General features: G+C 37.2%; 1 protein-coding gene across 11 annotated transcripts in view; it reads left to right on the forward strand.

Annotated features, from left to right (window-relative positions):
- LOC147034931 (DNA (cytosine-5)-methyltransferase 3A-like) overlaps positions 1-23992 on the forward strand; it is a 516888-nt gene that overhangs the window by 388664 nt on the left and 104232 nt on the right. For all 11 annotated transcript variants that reach the window (XM_085891359.1, XM_085891342.1, XM_085891335.1 and 8 more), the window contains one exon: positions 22536-22681. In XM_085891359.1, the coding sequence (XP_085747485.1) occupies positions 22536-22681 (146 nt within the window). The remainder of the gene's footprint in view (positions 1-22535; positions 22682-23992) is intronic.

Raw genomic sequence — 23992 nt, forward strand, 5'->3', positions numbered from 1 at the left:
CCCGTCAGTGAAGCAATAGGTGGTATTTGCTCGTATCCAATATATACTGTAAAGCTCTTTATAACCACTGACTCACTGACTGATATCAAAGATTGGTATCTTCCGGGTGACGTGGAAAGCTGAAATTTTGCAGGCTAATCGACATCGAAGCCGGAATGCTGGTGAAACAATCACAGTTCCGTAGAAAAGCATCCTTAAATTAAAATATAAACAAATGGGGGAAAAAATGAAAATAAATATATGAAAAATCAAATGCAGGTGAGCGACCTGAGATAATAGAGAAGCATGGTTCATATGCTTCCACAATGTGTAAGCACTCCCTCACCTATGAAGACCCACTCACATCTCTCACTTGTGAATGGAGGGAATATCCAATTCGTTCTCACCTAATCAATTAACCCAGGTGGCTTGGATTATATAAATAAATCGATTCCTGCCATGCTCTTCTAGCTGAAGAAGCTGCATAAAGCAACCAAGAAAGCCTCCCAAGGTACGCCTTTTGCTGTTTCAAACCGTTCCCAGAGTTCCTCCACTGCTGTGAAGACATTCACAAATGGTACATTCATGAGAATCCCAATGCTGCAGACCGCCTCAGCTGTTGGACCAGTTTCACTGCTTTTTGGCGAATCATTAGTGACAGCGCAGACAGAAATGCATACCAATGAGGCTCCCAAGCATGTACCACATGCAAATGCCATAAGCAGTCAACATATAAATGATAACCAAAGACCCACTCACTTCTCTCACCTGTGAATGGAAGGAATAACCAATTAGTTCTCACCGAATCAATTAACCCAGGTGGGATTCTCATGAATGTACTATTAAGCATTAGATATGATCAATCCCATTTTTGGAAATTTACATTTTGTTTTACTTTAAATGTATTGTATATTTGATTCTCAAGCTGATGCTATACTGTATTTGATTGATTCATGTATAATAATGGAATATATTGTGCAGGATAAAGGAAAAATTTGGATATTGCACTTGTCATATACAGGATATTGCATCATGGCCCATTAACCTTTCTTAACCGAACCAGTTTACTTGCTAGTTTCAGTGTTTCCTTTTTTTCCTCAGTTCCTCTTTTTCTTTTCGTTCATCTCCTTGGTATTTGCCCAACTGCAAGTTCTACCTTACTCTTCCACGAGCTTCGCTCTTGTAAAGAAAAAAATATGTTTCAGGCTAGGACATATGACAATTGAAACATTTATTAAGTGTTAACAAATTGCTTAATGTTTAAATGTTTTTCTTTTTGGGGGTATAATGCTAAAGAAGGGCTGATAGGATAGCTCAGAGTTATGCACACTCACCTTTCAGCTGTCTAACCTGCATTCGACTTTCGACCCATTTACAAACTGTAATCCTGGTGTTTCACATGCAGGGTAAGAAAAAGTCATTCCAATGCGGGTAAGAACATCAATGTGCGCCATCTATCGGAAAGACTTTAAGCCAGAGTTCCCATCTTTCAGCACTATTGGTTGGTTGATGTTAAATATCCCACAACGTCTTTTGCAAAGAGTAGGCAAGTTATTATCAGCACCATTAACAAATTAAAAATTTTGCCCTGATTGACTGCTGGGAAGAAAATGTCAAACAACTCAGTATAACTTTTTTCCAAGGATATACTTCAGCAGCAGTGACCCTCTGTCAAGTGTATAGTACTTTATTTGAATAATTGATGAATGCTAAATGAGGATATTGTGCAGTTTCCTGATTATAATTCACGGACCAGTGTTTGTGTGTTTGTTTGTTTGTTTGTTTGTGGGTTTATTTGTTGTGCTACTCCTACATTTCTGAGTGAATTACATCCATACTTGCAACAGATGATCAGCACAACACAAATTAATGGATATGGGTGTTTTTATGTTTGCCGGTGGTCTTGGGGGAGGGGATAGAGGGGTGAGGGAACGCAACTTCTCTGTAAATGTGTATCGTGTCGTGCCACTTCCAGGTCAGGGAGGGTATTACAAGTCTCCACCATTTACATTTACAGTACAGTACAGTATCCCTGTCCTCGCGTTTTCCAGTGCAGTGGGGTGTTTTGCATTAAATGCAGAATGCATTTTTTTTGTTTCATGTATGGAACTCCAGTTTTCTTTTTGGCCTACACAGAGCTGTCATTTGCTTATACACTGTGGGAGCAATTTTAGTCACAGGAAACTATAATTCAATACAAGCTGTTTATTCAGTAAAATACAAGACACTCCTGTGCCCAGAAAGAAGGCCCCAGCCTGCTACATAGTTGCAAGCTAAAGACTTAATTCTACATAGAATATTGAGTACATATATACAGTTTTAACAAGCCTGGTGAGGGCGTAGTGGTTAGGGAAGCGGCTTGGGATCCAAAAGGTCTGGAGTTCAAGCCCTGTTGGCCGCTTGAACTAATACACAGCAGGAGGTTGACCCAGCCTGTCATTCTTCAGAGGTCGGCGAAGTGAGTACCAGTGCACTGGGCCCGGTGTATGCCCCATTTAGAATAGGTGTACCATATCCCTGTGTCGTAAGAGGCGACCAGGGTTGCGTCAGGAAGGGCATCCGGCGTAAAAAAACCTGTGCCAAATCATTATGCAGATCATAACGGATGATCTGCTGTGGTGACCCCTAACGGGAGCAGCCTAAAGAAGAAGAAGAAGAAGAAGAAGATATACAGTTTTACCACGGTATTCGATGGAACTTTGTGGATTTCAAATTTGCTACATAGAGGGGTTTTGGTTTGTTTTGGAGTTTGTTTACAGCCTCGGGAAGGGGTGTGGGGGGGGGGAGATAGGAGAGAGTCATGTTTTGCCCTGCCGACTAAGATGGTCACCGGATAGATAAAGTTTTACAAGGTTGTTTACGACTCAATGAAAGAAATGTGTGCTTTCTGCCCTTCACAACCTTTCACAGCATATATATTTATTAAATTATTTCTTAAAAGCACAAAACTAAGTTAATTTTGCATTTTACATTATTATAAATTCAATCAACAATTCAGTTTCCACAGTTCCCCCTTTTGTTCAAACAGAACAACCTAATGGTTTGTTCTGTGAAGACAAACCCACTGAAAATCTAAATTTGTCATCGGCTAGTGGCAGGCTCATTTCCACTGCGTCACCTAGACTTGTGCTCTGTGGTGGGTTAACACCCTAGCAAGTGGATGCAACCCCTGGGGGGCACCACCTCCCCATGCCCACGGAGTTGGAGCGCCCAGGCGATTTTGGAAGGAAAGAACCCTGTGCATTCCGAACATATACATCCAATAGGCAATTGCCTTTTTCAATTTTACTAACCAGATTTAATTTGAGCAAGCCACTCAAATTATTTTTTCCCTGATATTTTAAAGATATGTTTATTATTCCACATCTCTTCATCACAATCATCCATCTGTTTTTGGTTCATTAGCAACAATTGTTGAGAATTCAAAAGGTTTTTGTCAGTACCAAAGGCACGAGTGTCTATACTTTCGTATTTTCCATAAAATACCACTGGCATGGTGTCTTGACTAAATTTTATACGAGGTTCTTCATTTTTTGGGTTTTCTGGATCTTCTGGATCTTCAGGGTCATCATAGATGCTCAGAGATGGTTGGTCCAGAGAAACTTCATGTGCTACCATCATTGTTACAGTGGCAAATTTTCTCACACACACACACTGATCATTACTTTTATGCAAGCTATGATGACAACAATAGCAATGAATATCATAAGCCCAACTTACAATATGTGGAGTATCCATGTTCCCCATCAACCAAACATATTTTCCAACCATGAGCCGAATATCAATCACTTATTAAAATCATGATACTTTGCAGCTACCTTCATTGCATGTTGTACCACATCATGGATATGTACCTTTTAATGATGCCTCGGGTTCCAAGAGATTATTCATCCATATGCTTCTATCTATCCTTGTCCCAGTAATTTGTTCCTCAAACGTTACTTTTTCTTCCCCATAGTATTGGCATGTCGAGTTACCCAAGTAAGGTCCATTTCCTTTTGTACTTATTTGGCAAACTATTCCCACTTCTCCATTTATCACCTAAAAATGCGGTGGGTGTTTCTCCAATCCTTCGCCCTTCGATAGTGAGGAAAAATTTGTCCTATATCGGGGAGTGTGGTCATCTTTTTCCCTTGCACATAGGAAGTTACATTTCACCCAATGTTATCTCTCATACTCTTGCATTTACTTCCCCATCCAGTCCCTCCTATTCTCAATAGGACTGGATTAGCCTGTCTACAAACCAGGTACCCACATATATCTTCCCCTGAAAATGGGACTGCCGGAATGGGAAGTCTATGCTTGGATAAGTGGGGTAGCTGTGAGCAAACCCAACACTTGCTCTTGTTCATACTTTTATCATGTTGTAAAGATATTGCAAAAAGGTGTTCAGTGGATGTCCATTTATCCCTTCATGTAACACTATGCCTCATTTCAGGCATACAGTGCCTACATCCCCTGCATCCCGTGTGCGTAGAGGATAAATGGGGCTTCTGAGGCAGCCATTCCAATGAATGGGGGAAAAGGGAAAAACTCTGAATCAAGGCCCAAAATCCCAAGATAGGAGACTGATTCCTCCCCCTCCCACACAAACAAATGTAAAATTGAGACTGTCTCAAGGCCCAAAAGTGCAAAATAGGAGACTGATCTCTGCCCCATTGAGCAAATGTAGAATTGAGACTTAATGATTAAAGCACTTCTTTCCTTTTATATTTTCATTCCATTCAAAGAGCGAACCAATGAATATTTGTCTATGTTTTACTTTGGGGAATAACTTAATTTTCCTATTACATTCATCACCATCGAGTATATTCACAATGATTACTTTGGAACTTAGTTTTTGGTTTAAGTATTTTTTTTGAGCAGAAATGAAATGATAAACTTCTCTTAATGCTCTTGTCTAACCACCTCCTGAGCCACATATCATTTTGATATTGTAGTAAATTATTTTTCCATTGTTCAATTGATAACCATCAAAGTTTTCAGTCCATTCAAGGATATTAATTTTTTTATTTACATCCTCCAATTTATTTGTAATTAAATTTATCCACTTATTTGTTTATCTACTTTTACCCCAGTTATTTCTTCAATAAGACTGATTTGATATTTGTCACATTCTTGATGTTTCCCATTTAAATACCAAGGCTGATTACATCTCCACTCTTTGGTTTGGTTATTGCTTGGTTCTATCATTTATAAATCATTAAAAAGACGGCAGTAGCCTGTTAAAATTCCCAAGCCAATATCTTAACACTTATACATATAACCATAAAGGAGACTATTGATTCCATTCTCTAAAATATATCTTTTATCATCAAAAGCTCCTCATGCTTTCTTATTTACCTCTTCTGTATATAGTTGATGTTTATAACTTCTTATTGTATTCATTTTCCTGTACTCTTCCTTCTTTAAGGTTAAACAGCTGTAATGTTTAAAATTTATTGTTTCCTTGATTATATTTTACTTTATTCCCTTTAGCTTCTTATCACACCTTTCAATGTAATTATTATCAATATAAGTAAAAGCATAAGACTTTTTATCTCAATCCTCTTAATTCACTCATGACCTTCCCACCCAATTAATCTTTAAACTTACCAATAACCTTTTTATTCTTTGATGAAAACAACACATCAACTGACTTATACTTACTTGTATCATATATATCAATATTATCAATCATATCCTCATATACATCACTTGTCTTAATTTCTAATATAAAACTATCTGTATCCATATATAACAACACATTATCCTTATACTTTGATTTTAAATTATTATAGTAATAGTTATACATTAACGACTTTGACAAGTCCAGAATTGATGTTCCGATATAAATAGGTTTATCCATTTCAATACTCTCTTTTTTCAAATGAATTGCACAAAAGTTCTCTGAAAACACCTCCGCTCGTTCAAAACTTGGGATCTTAATTAACTTTGAAGCATGTTTCCAAGATGGAGCAAGTCTTATGTTTTGTCGATTCCTAACATTTTCCATCATCTTTGCAAATACAGCATTATTCATTAATTTATAAAAGTCCTTCTCAAAATCTGTTTTTGCTTCTGTTCTCCTTTTGTATTAAAATCAATATACTTCTTTTACCAATGACTGTTTAAATTTCAAAATCCGATGAATTTTCCTCACTTTCAACCCAGCAGATAAATATTGTCTCAAGTTCCTTTGATGCAAAACGTAACTTTATCATTTAATGTCGTAAGTAGTTTTTCTGGAGATTTACCTTTTATATTAAATGACTGTTGGTAATCACTTAACCATTCTTTTCTTTGACTTTCTTTATCAGGGGCATAAAGTAGGTCTTTATGTTTGTGATGAAGTTCTTCTGGATATTTTTAATCAACCTCAAAATAATATCCAACTTCAGTTTCATCCAATTCTTTTTGAGAGGAGACAACAATGTCTTGTGAAACTTTTTCATAATTTTTTTAACCCATTTAAGTTTTCCATCAGGTAAAGATTGAGACATAGCCCACCCATACAAATTGTTAGCATCATAATACATCAGGTAAGTGTTGTCCTCATTCTTATTATAATCAGGAAGATATTTGTTATTTTCTTTGGCATATCTCTTGGAACATACTTGAGATATTCTGACTCTTTTAGTCTTCTCTATCATTAAAAGCATATCTACATCACTGATTAATTCCAAATGTTGTTTTGTCATTTTTAACATCGCACTCCAAGCCAAAACCGGGGCTGTGTAATATTGAACGGGGTCTAATCCATAAGAATTTTTTATTGTGACAGACTGTTCTAAAAGTTTCAAACACATCAGCCAATAACAATACATCAGTTTTAAGATACAAATCATGATATTCTCCACGATTCTTTACATTAAACTTCTCCCAAACCTTTTTAGCTCGTGCATAATCTCGATCGGAAATATGAGTTTTATTCAACTTGCCATAGAAACTTTCCCTTGAAGGAAGTTGTGTTTCTTTAAACTTTTCAAATCAATCCATGTAGTCATACGGATATATTCCCTTAAGTGATAAGAGATCAATCTCTTCTTGATTTGAGAAATGTGATTGAAGATTCAGTAAGTTTTTAATATTTGATGCAAAGTTAGATAATGGACTAGCCATAAACTTGTATGTGTCAAAAAATCTGATATGGGTTATAGGGGGATGTATGAATTGTTTTTGTAAATGACATGTATTTTTGTTCTGTGTTTGGAATGGCAGAAATATCTTCAGATGTCTTTGAAAGTTCATTTATAAATAGATGTGTGTCATAGTGATGTGTGTTTTTACCATATTTATATAATAAAACTTTGCTTAAAATATAATTTTCTTGATGAAAATTTCATTTAATTTATTGGTGAATCTGTGCTAAAAACCATTTTATCCTCCAACTTTTTTTTCATTAATAAATACAATGTATCAAGACACAAAAGACAAGTTTCAATCAATCTCTTCATTTGTAAAAGATACTGAGAAATATGTCGAGGATGTAAAATTGAATAAAGATAAATATAACAACTATTGGATAAAAACAATGATGGTGAATAATACCAGTTCTTCAATTTCCTTCGGTGGAAGGGCTTTTAATATACCTGGAAGAACATCAATTAAAGTAGCTCTAACAAAAGATTATCTTCTCGTTCTGGCAATATATTCAAAAATAGAAAAAGCAATGAAACACGAAAAAGTATCAAAAAAGAAAAACCTTATGGATGAATCTTCAGAAATAAAAGAGAAGACCATCTGTAATATGCAAGGAGAAATTTGTATTTTTTTCAACAGCCCTAAAGATGTAAATCCTGATGAAATAAAGGATGTTAATATATCAGGTGAAATGACATTTCGTTCAGTAATAGTTCAGGACCATTTTTAAATTACCTTTAATATAAAAAATGTCGTAGTTGAATCTGTTAATGAAAAAAAGTACATAGATATAGATGGTAATCTTTTTTTCTACTAATTAAATAAGAGTCATTATTCAACTGAATATTTTGAAGATAATGAGAGTGATGACAGCTATGATACCGAGAGTTTGTGTTCACACGACAGTTATGATACTGAGAGTTTGTGTTCAAACGATAGTGATGAAAGTAGTTGTATAGATGATTGTGAAAGTACTGAAGATGATACTGAAGATGAATTTTATTTGAAGCAAAGTTTTACTTTATAGATATGAATAATATACTTGATCTTGAGCCCCTTGAATTCCCTGATTCTCCATATGACAAATTTGAGAATTGTCCTGCCTGTGATGGAGTGGGATTAAACAAAGTCAAAAGCCTATAAACAATGTATATTCTGTGATTATCTTCTAATTAATGATCATGAAAAATAAAAAAGAAATATAATTCTTTTCGATTTACACTAAAAATGAAATACTTCAGAAGATTGATTCGAGAAAAGAATTTAAAGTATGAGGGTGATAACACACCTTTCCTTACAATGGAAGAAACTGTGAAGGTATTAGAGAAATGTTCAAAGGATTGTTGTTATATTATATATGATTCACGATTGCCATTTTCAGGGAAATATCAACACAAGATATTGTATAAATAAAATAATGGATTATCTTGAAATTAAACCTGAACCTATGATAAAATATAGTTTCTAAAAAAGCCAATAATAAATTAAATAATCTGTTTTCCAAATATATAAATGAATGATTTTTTTTCCCATTTGGGAAAATAAGATAAAATTTAACAACCATAAAAATCTTTCAAATTCATGAAGATGTCTCATAGTTTGTTCAAGTGGATGTGGAAAAACCTGCTTACTTTTAAAGATGCTCCTTCCTCACAACTTTTTAGATTATGATAATTTAATAATTTTCACAAAGTCAAGTTTTCAATCTGAGTATCAACTACTCTCACAAGGTTTTAATGCTGGTCTTCAAAAAGAAGATATAATCGGTTTATTTAAACCTCAAAACAAACAAAATGATTACAACATTGAAGATATAATACCACTATTTTGTGATACATCTTCTTCTTGTTGGTGTTTCGGCTGCTCCCGTTAGGGGTCGCCACAGCGGATCATCCGTTATGATCCGCATAATGATTTGGCACAGGTTTTACGCCGGATGCCCTTCCTGACGCAACCCTGGTCGCCTCTTACGACACAGGGATATGGTACACCTATTCTAACCGTGGCATACACCGGGCCCAGTACACTGGTACTCACTTCGCCGACCTTGGCAGGATGACAGGCTGAGTCAACCTCCTGGTGTGTATTAATTCAAGCAGCCAACGGGGCTTGAACTCAGGACCTTTTGGATCCCAAGCCACTACCCTAACCACTACGCCAACACCAGGCATTTTTTTGTGATACAGAGAGATAGAAAAAGAAATCAAAACCAATAACTTGTATTCTTAGTGATAATGCGGATGATATACCTTCTCCCCAAGATTTGGATAAATCTAAAAAGAACCTCGTTATCTTTGATGATTGTGTTAATGAGAGAAACCAAATGTTAATGGATAGCTTCTACACAAGAGGGAGACATTCTTCTTGTAATTGTATTTATCTAAGTCAATCATACTTTCAACTCCCTCGTCGCTCCATAAGAAACAATGCTTTTATCCTTTTATTTTATTCAATAATAGTTCAGGACCATTTTAAAATTATCTCAAAAACAATACTTTTATTTTATTCAAGTTAAATTCATTAGATATGAACAATTTTTGGAGAGAAAATTGTTCCACATCATGTAGTAAAAAGGAATTTGGGGATTATATGAAGCACATGACTGAAAAATATAAATATATTGTTGGGAAACAAGATGAGATATGAAGGGATCTATTTTTTTTATTTTATAAACTATATATATATATATATAAATATATATATATATATATATATATATATATATATATATATATATATATATATATATATATATATAATATATATATATATATATATATATATATATATATATATATATATATATATATATATATATATATATATATATATATATATATATATATATATATATATATATATATATATATATATATATATATATATATATATATATATATATATATATATATATATATAGTTCAAAGTGTGTCTGTCTGTGTGTCTGTTTGTGTGTTTGTCTGTGACCTATGCACGCGAAAAGTGCTGGACTTATCCTCACCAAACTTCACATGCTGACAGAACTTGTACCCGGGAGTGTCCCGATGTAAAAGAATTGTACTTCCAACTTGCGCTTTCCGAATTATGACGTCATCACCTGATTTCATAACGTTAATTTTTCAAGTTCAGTCGATTGACATGGGGCCAACGCCATTTGCAATAGAATGCAAAAAATAATGCGACAGTCAATTGAAGACAATGACTTCCGACTTCCCGGTTTCCGAATTATGACGTCATCACCTGATTGCGGAACGTTAATTTTTTCAAGTTCAGCCGATTGACATGGGGCCAACGCCATTTGCAATAGAATGAAAAAATAATGCTACAGTCAATTTAAGACAATGACTTCCGACTTCCCGGTTTCCGAATTATGACGTCATCACCTGATTGCATAACGTTCATTTTTCAAGTTCAGCCAATTGACATGGGGCCACCGCCATTTGCAATAGAATGACATAATAATGCTGCAGTCAATTGAAGACAATGACTTCCGACTTCCCGGTTTCCGAATTATGACGTCATCACCTGATTGCGTAACATTAATTTTTCAAGTTCAGCCGATTGACATGGGACCAACGGAATTTGCTCGAGAATGAGAATGAATTAAGTGGCAAATGATGACATGAAACCAGCCTCGCATTGTTGAGGCATTATGGTTTTTTATCTGATGCGGCAATGAATCTTAACATTCTTGAACTCGAGTCTTCTGCATATAAAACATGGCAGGGAAAATATAATATTATAGTGGTGATGAAAAAAAAATAATGGTGGCAGCCTCTACAATTTTACAATTAACTGTGACATATACTCCTTCAGACCCGCCGTCATCCACGGGATTCCTGTGCGGAGCATGGAATCCCTGCTAGTTACATATTTTAATGACAACTATTATTATAAATCTTATGGGTAAATCTGCTTCTGGAAAAAAACTTTCATAAATCAAGGATCTTGTATAGTACAAATGAGAATATTTTTAATTTGCTTAAAAAGCACTATGTAGTTCGTATTGTAGCAACAGCATCGAGAGCAATAAGACCTGGAGAAGTAGAAGGTGAAGATTATTGCTACATTTCAGTAGAGGAACATATGCGATTGAGGAATGAAGGTCAAATATTTGAGGAGGTTTCTCTTGGTGCAACAAAATATTCACATTGTAAGAGTGAGTTAAAGGAACTAAAATCTGGTGGTCTTGGAATATTAGAAACTAATCCAGAAGGAATGAGACAAATTATTAAACATCTGAGTGGTCATGGGGTTAAGATTTTATCATTCGGTTTTGATATTGATGAAGAAACTCAACGCAAATGTATTAAAAGCAGAGATACAAGTATTAGTGAAGAAGAATTTACAACTCGTATCAATGTTATTAAATAATTTGGTGAAATATTTAAAGAAAAGGATTTATTTGAACACATCGACTTTAATGATGAAGGAAAGGAAAATTTCCCTGTCGACCTTTATAATTCAGTGAATGATATTTTCCAATAAATAAATGGATGCAAAAGAAAGAGCAAGAAGATTTAAGGAACATCAAGAGTTGGTTTCAAAAGTTGTAAAACAACAGGAAGACATAAAGAAGAAACGCAGACAGAAACTAACTGGCGAAGAAGCATTTGAAATAAAACAAGATAAATTTTTTAAACCACTTTTAAAAACTTCCCCAAAAAAATTATTGATGTTTCCACAGTTCCCACAATAGAATATACTCCTAAAAAACTTAAAATTTTAAAAGATTTCAGTCAAATGATGGAGGAAGAATTACAGCATATAGGAGAATCAGAATATGATGACGAAGGATTATTTCAACAACTGGAAGAGATTAATCAACCCCCTGATTATATTGTGAATGCTCTTCAAAACAATGAATATTCAGCAGATTCAAAAACCATAGCAGGACTCATTCCAACGGAATAACCAGCAATATTTCATCTTGTTCAAGAAAAGGTATTGATATTTAATGATGAATTAAGGTTCTTGAGTTCTGCTCAACTCCCTGTAAAATTAACCCCCTTATTAATGTTTCTTCTCACAATAGATGGAAGACAAGGTTCAACTGTGAGGGATGAATCAAAGTATTTTGATAAACCATTGGATATGAAAAATAAGGATGATAGAGTATATATTGATCTGCTGGACTCTCTTAATTATAGGGGTAGTCTATCTGGTAAAAGTTGGAAGAATGAGGAGAAACACATTATTCAGGTTTAAAGTATCCTTGGTTCAGGTGTTAGTTTTCTTCCAAATGACCCATCACAATGAGTTAATTGACTGTTACTGCTGTTAGGATGTAGGAAGGCTGGAAATAACAATTGTTTTCATGAAGCATCAGCCATTTTAGACCAGATGATGAACATGAAATAATTGATAAATGTCAATGCAAAGACATTTTATCTCGTATTAAATAAGATGAGAAGCACAATCCTGAGTTTTAATTTCACAACAAACGACCACACATCTTCATTCCCATACACACTACAACTTGACGCAACTAAAGAATATGAGGCATCTTTATTGTCCATGGAAACTTATAATGCCTTATTTAATATCACCAAGAAAAATGACAAGTTTAGTGATAATCTGGGAAGTGGATACAAAACGATAACAGTTTCATCTGGAGCATATGAGATTTCTCAAATTGGTTCACGAGCACCAGCCAGAGTGACCACTATATTCGTTATGTCTGTGTGTTTGTCTGTCCAGAGCATAACTCCGTGGACTTTGATCAGATCTTGATGAAACTTCGTTATTTGTTCGATATCAATGTTTCGTTGTGCTTTCCTGGATGAGGGCGTGCTATGCTCATTGCGGGCAGAGCCACGTTAAAAAAAATAGCCATTTTCAGGGGGTAGTCGGATTAAAAATCTATCTTCTCCTTGGGAATTGAATGAATGGAATGGGTTCTTCGGTATTTGAATAGCAAAATGAATTATCCAAAACTTGTCGTTGTCCAATTTCTTATTTTCGTCCCAAGGTCAAGGTCACAAGGTCAAAAAACTTAGAAAATTGCGAATTTTGACATCAACATCATTCGACCGCCCAAACTTTGACAGCTTGGATGACAATATTTTTATGCATAATCTTGAGGTCATTCCCAACCTAAAGTCTTTAAACCATTTTGCTCTATCTCAAACACCTTGCTCGTGGCACCCCCTTCAAGTTTGTTTTTATGCTGATTTCATCAAAGTATGGATAATCCAAAGAGTGTGAAATGCCATACAGACTATATGATGTTATATTGTTCTTGGAATGTTCCAGAGGAAGTTTTGCACCAAAGGTCATAATCCTTGACCTTTGACCTTTAAAGGCCACAAAGGTCAAATTTTCAAAGTTGTGGGAATCGAACTGGGTTTTCGAACTTCTTCGACGAACTAACTCCAATAAGCTATAGCACGTATTCTGTTTCCTTATTTTAATGTCCACAACATTGTATTGTTACCTTTAAAGGTTATGCAAAGGTCAAATTTTGAAAGTTTTCGAACGAAACCGTGTTTTTCGACATTTTGCAGCTTATTACCTGTCACCAGTACCACATCATGTTGATCATTTTTATAACTTGGTCACTAATTATCACATTATCTCATCCTTGACTTCTGGAACAATCTGCATCGTCAAATACCGCTCGTGAAACATTGTCCTCTTCAGACTTGTATCTCCTGAAATTGCTCGTCTTATTAAAGAACATGGTGATGAACCAAAAATATTCTTATAGATATTGAAAAACGTACTTCAAAATCAACGATTAAACTTAAAAATAACTACAAGGTTGATTTCACAATTGATAATTCATTTTGAGAGTTATTGGGTTTCTCCTCAAAAAATTTTGAAACTAATGGGACGGTTTACAGTGATAATGTTAAACAAATATCCTCAGGCATAAATTCGGTATTAATTCACTGTGATTTGATTGATGGTGCTTATAATGATGGAATAAGAACAAATACAATATTTTCATTCAGTGCATACTCAACCCCAATTGGTTATAAATTCAATATGGAACCCAAAAATCTGGTTTATCTCCCTGTGTCAGGAAAAACCATATACAGAGTAAATTTTAGGATAACCGACCAAGATAATGGCATGATTTCTTTTAATGGAGAAGTTATATCCATCAGAATTCACCAAAGTGAAGTTTTCCAATAAATAAATATGATGGTTCTTGTGAGGAAACACGAGCTGGGAAAAATATAAAATAATTACATGGGATGGGATGTTCCTTTCCCCATACTCCAAGGGTGAAGGTATGTATCTTGGTAGAGGATACTATAAACCAAAGAGATAAAGGAGTGTCGGACATCAATTTAGAAAAAAACGAGATGGGATAATTGATACTCTAATGGGCATAGGTTCAACTATTCTTAAACATAAACACCTAATTGGTTCAACTGCTTTTGCTGTGGGAAATTTAGCGGGTGCTATAAAGAGTATAAAAAATGCCCAAAAGGAATCTCATAAATTACAAGCAATAAAAGAAATAAAGAAAGGCAAAAATCAGTTGTCTCCCCAAGAACGACAGAAAATAATTCAAATACTTGGGTCAGGGTTTCAAAAGTTTTAACATCTTTTTTCCGAAATAAATACAAGTATGGAAGCAAATGATAGTATCTATGATTTGGATGAGACCATTGTCATCTCAAACTCTACTAAAAAAGAAGATTACTTCAAAGTAAAAGCAATAACTGGAACAGACTGGAATGCAAATGAAACAAAAGTTTTGAAATAAATAATCAACAAACTTACTTGAATCAAGCCGAAATTTTCTTTTTGTGTAAATTTACATTCACTAAGGCTGCGACCAACACAAACGCTACACTCGTAAATGACTTATTCTGGAAAATGTTTCATAGTGTTCGTTTGTACATTGGAACACAAGAAGTTGAAGCATTTGATTATGTCTCTGCTGTATCTGAAATGATGAAATGTACACTATATACATTCAGTGATGGAATGGGAAAGGGGTCTATCGAAGGTTTTATTCCCGATATGTCAACGGGAACAACCACAGACCCTGGATATAGTCAAAGGAAAGGAGCGTATAATGATGATACAAAGGGAGGTAATCCTTTTACCCTTAAAGGTAGATTTGGATTCTGTGATCATGATAAAGTTCTGTATGGTCTTAAAATTAGATTTCAACTGCAAAGGAATGATAATAAAAATAGATTGCTTTTTGATGTGGCTAATTCTCTTTGCTGATCAGAATAAATTTGTTATTGTTGAAATGAGTTGGTATATTAGTCAATATACTCCTAATCTTAAAACAGAAGAGATGTTGAATAGAAGACTAAACTCAAAGAAACCACTCAATGTATCATTCCTTAAAAGAACATGCCAACACGTTAAACTGAACCAAACCACTTACACATGGAATTTGGGTGTTCTGGAAGGAAAACCACGATATCTGTGGCTCATTTTTTTAAAAAAACCAGATGGTGAAACTGCTACTGATGAGAATAATGCATTGAGTGATAATGCTAAGGTGAAACAACTTCGCGTTTCTCGAGATGGAACATTTTATCCACGAGATGGATTGGAAATTGATTGGGGAAAAAAATGATTATGCTGAAGCATTCAAGTCTTTCCAAAAGGTGTGTGAAAGCAATGGCAATAAAGAACCCATTTTGGATATGACAGCATTAAAAAGTCTGTAAACAATCTCTGCGATTGACCTGAGTGCTCAAAAGGAAACTATAAAGTCTAATCGAGTGGATACTTCCCTATACATTGAAAGAGGAGAGAGTGAACAAGTTGATTCATATTGTTTGCTTTTGGAAGAAACAGAATTACAGATTAATACAGAAAATGGTGTTATGATGAGTCTCACATTAAAAAAAAAATTCATAAATAAATGAGTAGTAAAGTGCCAACTGGGGTATATGTTAATGAAATCAATCTTCATAAACTATCATCTTTAATTCAAAATTAAATGCCTTGTATGATTAACATTAATACAATTCAGAGAAAAGGAGCAGTAATATTTGATGTTTTGCTCACAAGAGAACAGGTGAAAATCTTGAACAATACTAGCTCACTTAAAATTAAAATGTCAAAACCAATGTTGAATGTCACTTAAAATTAAATATTCAATTAGAGAGACGAGTGGAGGATTTCTCCCATTTCTAATTCCTTTCTTTGCTGGTTTAAGTGCGGCTGGAGCGTTGACGGGTGGTATTTCAGCAGCGCTGAAAACTGCCAACGAAAGGAAGGCTCAACTCTTGGCTCAAAGAGAATTGGAAAGACATAACAAAGAGTTGGAGAAACAAATTGGTGGAAATGGTGTAATTGTAGATTTTGCTGAAAAACTTGAAAGTATGCCTGATAAAGCGTGATTGTTAGATGGAGATATGCTTTCTTCCATCGCACAAGCAGGTGTAAAATTAACTAAAAGGGGTAATGGATTATATCATTCTAATAAATAAATGAGCATTGATGAGTGGTTTAAAGAATTTGGAAAGAATACAACATCAAATTTCGAACTTATCAAATATTGTAAGAAATTAAAAATTCATAATGTGGTTATTTGTATGAGAGTAACAAGGAATATTATTTTGAACTTCGAAGATAATAATGGGAAAGGTTATCATTGGTTTTGTATTTTTAATAGTCAAGAAAAAGATTATTTTGACAGTTTTGGTCTTTCACCACCTGGTGAAGTAATAAAATTTTTACAGAATGGTGTTTATCAAACATTTCAATTCCAAGAATTAAATTCCAAGTGTTGCGGTCAACTATGTCGATATGTGTTATTTCAACTCAACAACAAAAAAAATTTTCATGACATTTTTAATCTAATATGAATGACTTATGTTTGTAAAGATGTTTCTATCTTTGGTGTATCCCAAGAACTGGATATTGATTTATCAAATTATTACACAAAGGCACAGGCTGAATGATAGAAATATAGTATAGCAAAAAATGTTAATATGAAAAATGCCTATAAATTAATAAATTATCCAAGCCCGACTGACGCGAATGACTTGGTGAGATTAAGTGATTTATCACAATATATATCCTAAAATATAACGTCTGTGTATTCCAATGATACACAAGTGTTGATTTTATCTCCAGTTCATACAGAATTCACAGTTCCAATTAAAATACAATTTTATAAAGAAGGGCATATCTTTTGTATGGGAATAGAACAATGGGGATATGATATGAATGATTTAGGGTATAATTGGTCATTTCAAATTAACCTTGAAGACCTGGAACTCTCGTGTCATGTCGTTGCATGCAGTTTTGTGCTCTGCCTGGAACACAGGCATCATCCCAACTGACTGGAAGAGGGGCCTTGTTGTCTCTCTCTGGAAAGGGAAGGGTGATCGCCAAGACTGCAACAACTACCGAGGGGTGACGCTGCTCTCAGTGCCGGGCAAGGTCTTTGCTCGGATAATTCTCGATAGGGTTCGCCACCATCTGCTTGAGCACCAGCGTCCAGAGCAGTCAGGCTTTACACCAAAGAGGTCAACGATTGACCATATCCTTGCACTTCGTGTCCTCACCGAACGCAGACGAGAGTTTTGGCAGGGGCTGCTTGCAGCCTATGTTGATCTCTGTAAAGCTTTCGATTCAGTGAATCGGGATGTCCTCTGGAGGATTCTTGGTCTTCGTGGGGTGCCACCAAAACTGATCGATCTGATGTCTGAACTCTACTCTGGTACTGAGAGTGCTGTGAAGTGTGGTGGTACCATCTCTGACCTATTTCCAGTTGTTACTGGAGTTCGTCAGGGATGTGTACTTGCCCCCACACTTTTCAGCACTTGTATGGACTGGATTCTAGGGAGGATGTCGGAGAGATCAAGTTGCGGTGCGTCATTTGGGAATGTCAAGATCTCGGACCTTGACTTTGCAGATGATGCAGTCATCTTTGCGGAGACTTTAGACATCCTCTTGGGGGCCCTCGAGGTGCTGAATGAGGAGTCGGAGCCGTTGGGATTACGGGTTTCTTGGGTCAAAACTAAGATCCAGGCTTTCGGTGACATCTTGGATGCTGCTGTCCTGTCTGTGTCTGTTTGTGGTGAGGATGTTGAGGTCGTGGAGAGATTCACTTACCTTGGCAGTGATATTCATGTTTCTGCTGGCTGCGAGTCAGAGGTCAATAGACGTCTGGGTCGGGTCTGGGGAGTCATGGATTCACTGGATCATGGGGTGTGGCGCTGCCGGTACCTGTGCGGGAGGATGAACGTCCGAGTCTTCAGGTCCTTGGTACTTCCAGTCTTGCTCTATGGGTGCGAGACTTGGACTCTGACCAAGGATCTGAGACGGAGACTTAATTCCTTTGGTACCAGGTCTCTTCGGAGAATCCTTGGCTATCGCTGGTCGGATTTTGTGTCCAACGAGCGGTTGCTGAGAGAGACTCGGATGAGATTTGTTACCTGCATAGTCCGTGAGCGTCAGTTGCGGCTGTATGGACATGTGGCTCATTTTCCTGACTCTGATCCTGCTCACTAGATTCTCTCAGCGAGGGAGTCTCATGAGTGGAGGAGGCCAGTGGGTCGACCACGTGCCTCATGGTTGCAACAGGTTGACCATCATCTCAAGGAGATGGGGATGGGCCTGGCATCTGCCTGGAGGATGGCCAGACGGAGGCCCCTGGAGTACCGGCGGAAAGTGGACGCAGCGACGTGCTGTTCTGGCACATGCTCCCATACCTGACCTGACCTGACCTGGAACAATTAAATCAGTTTCGTAAGGAAGAATATTATCCACTTGGTGCCGAGAATGAGTTTTCTGGAAGCACGATTAGCAAACAACAAATAAAATACAGTCGACTAGGCGTAAGTCGGCAGCGTGTAACTCGTCACTTCGCATAAATCGGTAGCGTCAAAAAGTCCCGAATTTATCTCATGTTAAATCCCTTTCAATAAAGGGTCATCCCTCTGTAAGTCATCATCTCTAAGTCGTCACTTCGTCTAAGTCGTCAGATGTTGTCCGTTCCCGCGTAATGGAAACTCAAGTAAATTACCACTCCTAACTCGTTACACGGAACTGCTGCCTCGTGAGAAGCCTGATTTCATGGAATCGTGATGCTCGCTCATTGGTTTACACCATCAGTGATAGGCTATTTATAACTGCGTACACACGTTGATCGCACTGCAGGCAGGACAATGGCGATTAAGCGTAAGCTTACAACTAAAAGCTACCAAGAAAAATATGACATTATCCAGTTTTGCGAGGCAAACCCACTGATGAAGAAAACAGCCACAGCTGAGAAGTTGGACATCGAACGGCAGACATTGAACGATATCTTGAAGAATAAGGGCAATATATTTGGACAAGTGGAGAAGATCGCGAGGCCGGTGGTAAGTGTGAAACGCGTGAAATGTGTGTCCTTTGAAGATGTCGATGACGCGCTCATCATCTGGTTTTGGCAAATGTCGGCTCAGCCAAATATTCGGTTGGACGGTGAAATGTTGCTGCTGAAGGCATGTAAATTCGCTGCCGACCTCGGGCATGATGATGCCGAGACCTTGCCGATGCACTGGATAGACAGATTCAAAGTGAGGTGGGGAATCGGCAAGGTCAAGAGGTGCGGCGAATCAGGCAGCGTGGATTCGCCGATACTGTCTGGATGTGATGCGCCGATACTGTCTTTTGGTGGAGGATTGCCCAGACAACATCATGGAATACAATGACCGGTTTGAGTTCTTTCTCATGCACCAGATGCCCAAGAGTTTGAGGCAGTCAAACATAACGGATTACTTCGCGAAGGAGTAAAGGATCAATCGAGCTTCGTGTTGAAGTCCGATCATGTTTTTATATTGGCTTGTTTTGTGCATTACCGCACTCACTTACACATTGGCATTGAGTGGTAATCATCACCACGATGACTGTGTGTCATGTAATTTGGCACCATACCATCACCGATGGTATATGAGTTGTCTTACAGTTGTTCATTATCTTTACTTTTGATAAACTGATTCATTAATTCCATCTTTGCTTGATCACTTTCCAACTCACCAATGAACCCCCACCTATGCCCCGAGGATTGTGTTTTCCTTTTGGTACAATAGCCGGCTCTCACACAGACGTGTCCAGGCCACACGCGACTTCATCCTTCACCCCACAGTCATCATGAATGTTCGCATACGCGTAAGTCGTCACATTTCTAAGTCGTCACTTTTTTCTCAGTCCCGATGGTGACGACTTACGCCTAGTCTACTGTAATTTAATAAGAGCAGTTGGCTTGGGATCCTTGAATCCTGAGTTCAAATTCCACTTGGCTGTTGAATTAATATGAGGTGGGATTGACTCTGCCTGTCATCCTTCTGAGGTCAGCAAAATGAGTGCCAGCTTGCTGGTATCCTGTGTCAGAGTGGCGACCTGTCCAGAATTGTGCCCAATAGCGAAGAAGAGGCAGCACCAATGTTTTGCACAGAGTATGGTCCTGAGGAATGGATGGCAAAGATTCCACAAGATGATTTGTATACATGCTTCCCAAAGAAAGGTAGCTGGGAACAGGTTTTGATTCTTTGTTCAAAGACATATCATCGTTGTTTAATGATAATGAGATCAGAACATATTGATTTCCTGAAAGGTGTGTGAAATCACTGCCCTTCCCACAAATGCACAATCGTGGATGATTGGTGTCAGTATTATTATATTTTTCTTCTTTTCCCCACTGAACATGGTTAATTTGTCACGGGTGACTTGCTACCAAAGTATATGATGTACGGCTCATGGAATGCTATTCAAGAGGAAACATGTTATCCTGTCTGCAACTGAAGGTTTCTATGATTTGAGACATGGTGGTGTGCCTGTTACAAATCACAAAACCGTTTACTCTCTCGCTTAAATCATCTTGACCTGCTTTCGATGAGAGTTTTGCTTTCGAGAGATTTTTTTCTGCAAGTGTTACCATTCCAGGAACATCTGATGAGATCTTTGCAGAGAGGTATGACCACCGTGTCTATCGGGATGAACTGTTTGTAAGATTAACGCGATTCTTCTGATTTCTCGGATGAATAAATAGTTGCATACAACTGTCTCGTCGGCATTCGGACATCAATAATTTGTATTCCATGGGAGTTTCGCTGCCCTAATAACTCATTCACTCACTACCAGTTTACAGATAACAATAGATTTTATTTTGAGCTGTCTAAACATGACAAGCCCAAATTGTTGTCAGACTGCCCAGAACCACCCAATGGTGGAGCTGAAGAATGGCGATACATGTTACGGGCACCTGTTGGGCTACGACAATGAGCGTGAGCTTGCGGAGGTGATATGCAGTTCTCAGGATGGAGACCGTTTTTGGAGGATGCCTGAGTGCTTCTTGTGGGGAAACACCATCAACTACCTCTGTGTATCCGATGAGAGCTCAGCAGTGACATTGTAGTGAAGGACTTCTGGGACCATGCCAGAAAGAAGCTCTATCTTGCTGAGGAGCAATTGGTCTTTGCAGAGAATGCTTACTCAGTGATTCAAGACAACTGTTTACCACCATCTCAGATCATCACACATCTAAAATCATGATCTTTGCTGCACCCCCATTAACCACTCCCTAAGCCCACCTCTTTCCAAGTTTCCAGTTTTACCTTCCTGAGAATTTGTGGCTGTATCCATCTTCTCCACCCCCTGTGTCTTCTCCAAGTCCTCATTCCTCCCCAAGCTTTCATTCCTCCCCACATCCATTATTTATCCAAGTATGGCTCTGTTTTGTCCCTCATCCCTCGTGTTAGTGTGTTTCCCCCCTCTCTGCTGTTACTTTTGTTCTGTTATGTCCTGAACCATTCTGTGTTCTCGCTCCGACACGAACCTCATCATTGCATTCAAAAAGAAATCACGTAAACACTTTTCCAGTAATTATTGACTCTGGATTCCGTTTGCTCTTTCAATGTTTGTGCCAGTTTCAAACATTTCCTTCCATATGTCACTGCAAATCATCACATACCGTACTTTTAAATAACCCTGTTAATAAAACTTTTGTTGTTTTTTTTTACATATCTTACAACTTTTTTCATTGAAAATTCTCACTTAACAACAACCCTTAACTTTCAGCCTGTTGACAGAACATATACTTATGAATCAGCTCACCTGGTGTTGGCTTAATGATTAAGGAGGCTGGCTTAAGATCTTAGGGTCAAGCCTTTGAGCCCCTGCCTTAACCATTGAATTAACACCAGGTGGGGTTGATTCAGCTTGTCATCCTTCTGAGGTTGGTGAAATGAGTACCAATGTATTGGTAATAGAGGGCACTGCATCAGCAGCGCAGCTGCACTCCCAGATATTAATGCAACCAGCAGCCACAAGCTGTACATGATAGCTAGCGAACATTTATCAACCTTGGTATTAATAATTTGATGAAGCCTTTAATCTCCAAATGATAGAAGCACCATGTCAGAAGAAGCTTATTTTGAGAAAACACTTTGCTTATTCAGAAAATGTTGTTTTAAAAGGCATCAGATTACTTGCATGCAAAATGCTGTTCTTTACAGGACTACTGGTGCTAAAGGAACTGGGGGTAAAGATGGATCGTTATGTGGCATCTGAGATCTGTGAGGACTCCATCATGGTGGGCACAGTGCGGCATGAAGGAACAATTACCTACGTAGGAGACATCCGAAACCTCACACGCAAAAATGTATGTTGGTGTTGAAATTGCATCACCCTGACAGAAATCACTTCCATCAAGTTCATGATTGCCTGCACATGTTTCAAGATATGTTATTGAATGAACGAATGAAAAGAATACAACTGAGTTTTTAGCCTCTTCGATGGCAAATATTACTTCTTGGAAAACCCAACAGAATGCAAAGACCACAGAACAATAAGCCTGATTACAGATGCATGAAATATCATGTTTGAAGTACTAATTTGAAGGATAAGCAAATTGAATAGACAGGACACAATGTCTCTGGGTTATGAAAGGTTGTAGAATGAGGGGAGCTGTTGTTAATATGAGAATACCCAGTGAAAGAAGCTTGTAACATGGAAAGGATATGTTTGTGTTTTAAGTGAAATTTGTGAAGGATTTTGGAAGAGTAAATTGGAGAAATTTGTTTGAGATTTTGAATATTGTTGAAATATCTAAACAATTTGCATGGAGAGATAGATGGCTGAGCAAAACGTAATTGGGACAGACAGATGTGGTTTGTTCGTGTCTCATGTATACTGGACCAGGAGTCGATTACATGCTTGTAATTATGCACCAATGTCTGTGGGATGCGGTTGTGCTATTGATGCAGTGTCCCCTGTAGTTTAGGACGAGAATTTGGAATTTGGCCATATATATCTCATCCACTCTTCATTGTGGGATATTTAATGTCAACCAACCAATTAATGCCAGCAGATGGGTCCTTATGTTAAAATCCATCCAAAGTATGGCACACTCCTTAATGCAATACCTTGCCTGTGAAGAACCATTCAGACAAGTTATATCATCAGGCGATGAATCAAACCCAAATTACACAGCTCAAGGTAAGTACACTCCCTCTCACCATCATGTCTCAGCAGTGGAGAGAGTGGAAAATGGAGCATCTGAAGCAGATATCATAGGAAAAGTGGTGACACAGGGATTTTCATTATTACTGATAATTTTCAACATCTACACAGAGACAAGGAGTGAAAGTAAGAGCATCAGCACAGTTAGGTTTGCAGGATAGTTAGAAAGCAAGTTTAACCAATTTTTTTGTCTTAACAAATCTTAACCAATTTTTTTGTCCATTCATAATTCACTTCATAACTTGCACAATTTCACCTCCCTTCAATTTGTTCACTTCTGGTTCTTGAGTGATTTTGATGAAGAAGGCACGAATGGGGTGGGGGAAAGGGTAAGGTTAAGGGGTGGAAGGAATTATTGTTTGTATCAGTTGAAAAACTATTTTGACATCCCTCATTGTGCAGAGGAAGGGTTAATGTCCTAAATATCAGCAGTAATGTGCTTTCCACTGTG

Source organism: Eptatretus burgeri, chromosome 1 (assembly GCF_056783735.1).
Source record: "Eptatretus burgeri isolate ZD-2024b chromosome 1, Ebu_testis_v1, whole genome shotgun sequence".
NCBI lineage: Eukaryota > Metazoa > Chordata > Myxini > Myxiniformes > Myxinidae > Eptatretus > Eptatretus burgeri.